The following is a 1,480-nucleotide window of genomic DNA, read 5'->3' as shown; positions in this document are numbered from 1 at the left end:
ACCGCCACTTTCAACCATCAACCTTCATGTAGTAGATAGTTATTGTAGATGTTTAATAATATCTTAGTGTATTTTGGCTACATATCAGGAATTGAAATCATGTTTGGTACAAGTTCTTTTTTGGCATTTTGAATGTTTCGGGTTCTATCGGATATCCATTTAATTTCGGGTTCGGTTCGGATAATACCCATAACCCGAAATACCATAAAACAAGATCCATTCGGTATTTATGTCGAGTTCGGATCTGTTCGGATTCATTTTCATCGGATCGGGTTCGGTTCGGATTTTCGGGTTCGGTTTATTTGCCCAGCCCTAGGTTGGGCAATTCTTCCACTCCCAATGCATACAGTCAATGCTTCCTACCATCCCAGGAAACCCGCGTTTGTCTCCCATATCGAACAGTCGTTGAAGATCCTCTGGTATGGGTCTTCGTAGATACTCATCTCCAAATAACTGTATTATTCCGTCAGTGAAATGGTGTAAACACGAAAGTGCCGTGCTTTCACCAAGTCGGAGATATTTGTCTACCGTGTCAGCCGCAGTACCATAAGCAAGCAGACGAATAGCTGCTGTACATTTTTGTAGTGGAGAAAGACCAAACCTCCCGGTTGCATCTCTTCTTTGTCGAAAGAATGGAACGTTCTCTGAGAGGCCATGAACAAGACGCAAGAATAAATCCTTATTCATGCGGAAACGTCGTCTGAATAAATATGTCGAGAATGTCGAATCTTCGGTGAAGTAGTCATCCCATAAGCGGCTGTGTCCCGCTTCACGGTTTCGTTCTATATAAGCCTGTTTCCTTTGCTTACTGGTTTTGGCCTCCACTATGTCGTTGTATGTATCTTCCAAGATATCGTCGAAAATTTCGTTCAATCTTTCTTCGACTTCATCGGACGAAGATGATGACATTTTTAGGTATTCTATTTGAAAAAAAATATTAAACAAAAATAGTTTCAAATTTTAGTAAGGAATTTTTGTTCTTTATTTTTTGTGGAGAATATTAGTTCTATATTTTACTAAAGAAATTATCTATACAAGAGTTTATCCAAAAAAATAATATTATAGTAATCCATGAAATATATATTTATTTATATATATATATATATATAAATATATAAACTGGCCAAATGATTCGATGAAATATTTTTATTTTTTTTAAATGTCTATTTTTTTCTAATATTCTATAGCAATTCTATATTCATTTTTTTTTAACAATTATATAGTTACCGAGACTATTGCCACCAGAAATTGTAATTTGAATCAATTATTTCATTTTAGACAGATTTTTGGACATAAAAATATATATGACAATGTAGATGTTTATATGTGCAAATCACTTCACATATCTCGACTAGCTTCTATACGAGATTAGTAAACAAGAAGTGATAGGAGTTACCTATTTAAGTGAAGCAGTACTTCTTGATTACAACTTTTAGCAACTGGTAAACGAGAAGTGATAGTAGCAAAAGCTTACAACAAC

At 34.8% G+C, this 1,480-nt stretch overlaps 1 protein-coding gene across 1 annotated transcript; it reads right to left on the bottom strand.

Annotated features, from left to right (window-relative positions):
• Positions 1-528: 528 nt before the first annotated feature.
• Positions 529-909, bottom strand: LOC106321492 (the record flags this gene model as incomplete). Its single annotated transcript, XM_013759752.1, has 1 exon — positions 529-909. A coding segment is annotated over exon 1 (381 nt), but the record flags the coding sequence as incomplete, so codon positions are not given.
• Between the last annotated feature and the right edge of the window lie 571 nt (positions 910-1,480).

This window comes from Brassica oleracea, unplaced genomic scaffold (genome assembly GCF_000695525.1).
Source record: "Brassica oleracea var. oleracea cultivar TO1000 unplaced genomic scaffold, BOL UnpScaffold01784, whole genome shotgun sequence".
Lineage (NCBI taxonomy): Eukaryota > Viridiplantae > Streptophyta > Magnoliopsida > Brassicales > Brassicaceae > Brassica > Brassica oleracea.
The sequence above is the reverse complement of the archived record's forward strand: the minus strand, read 5'-3'. Positions and strand labels throughout refer to the sequence as shown.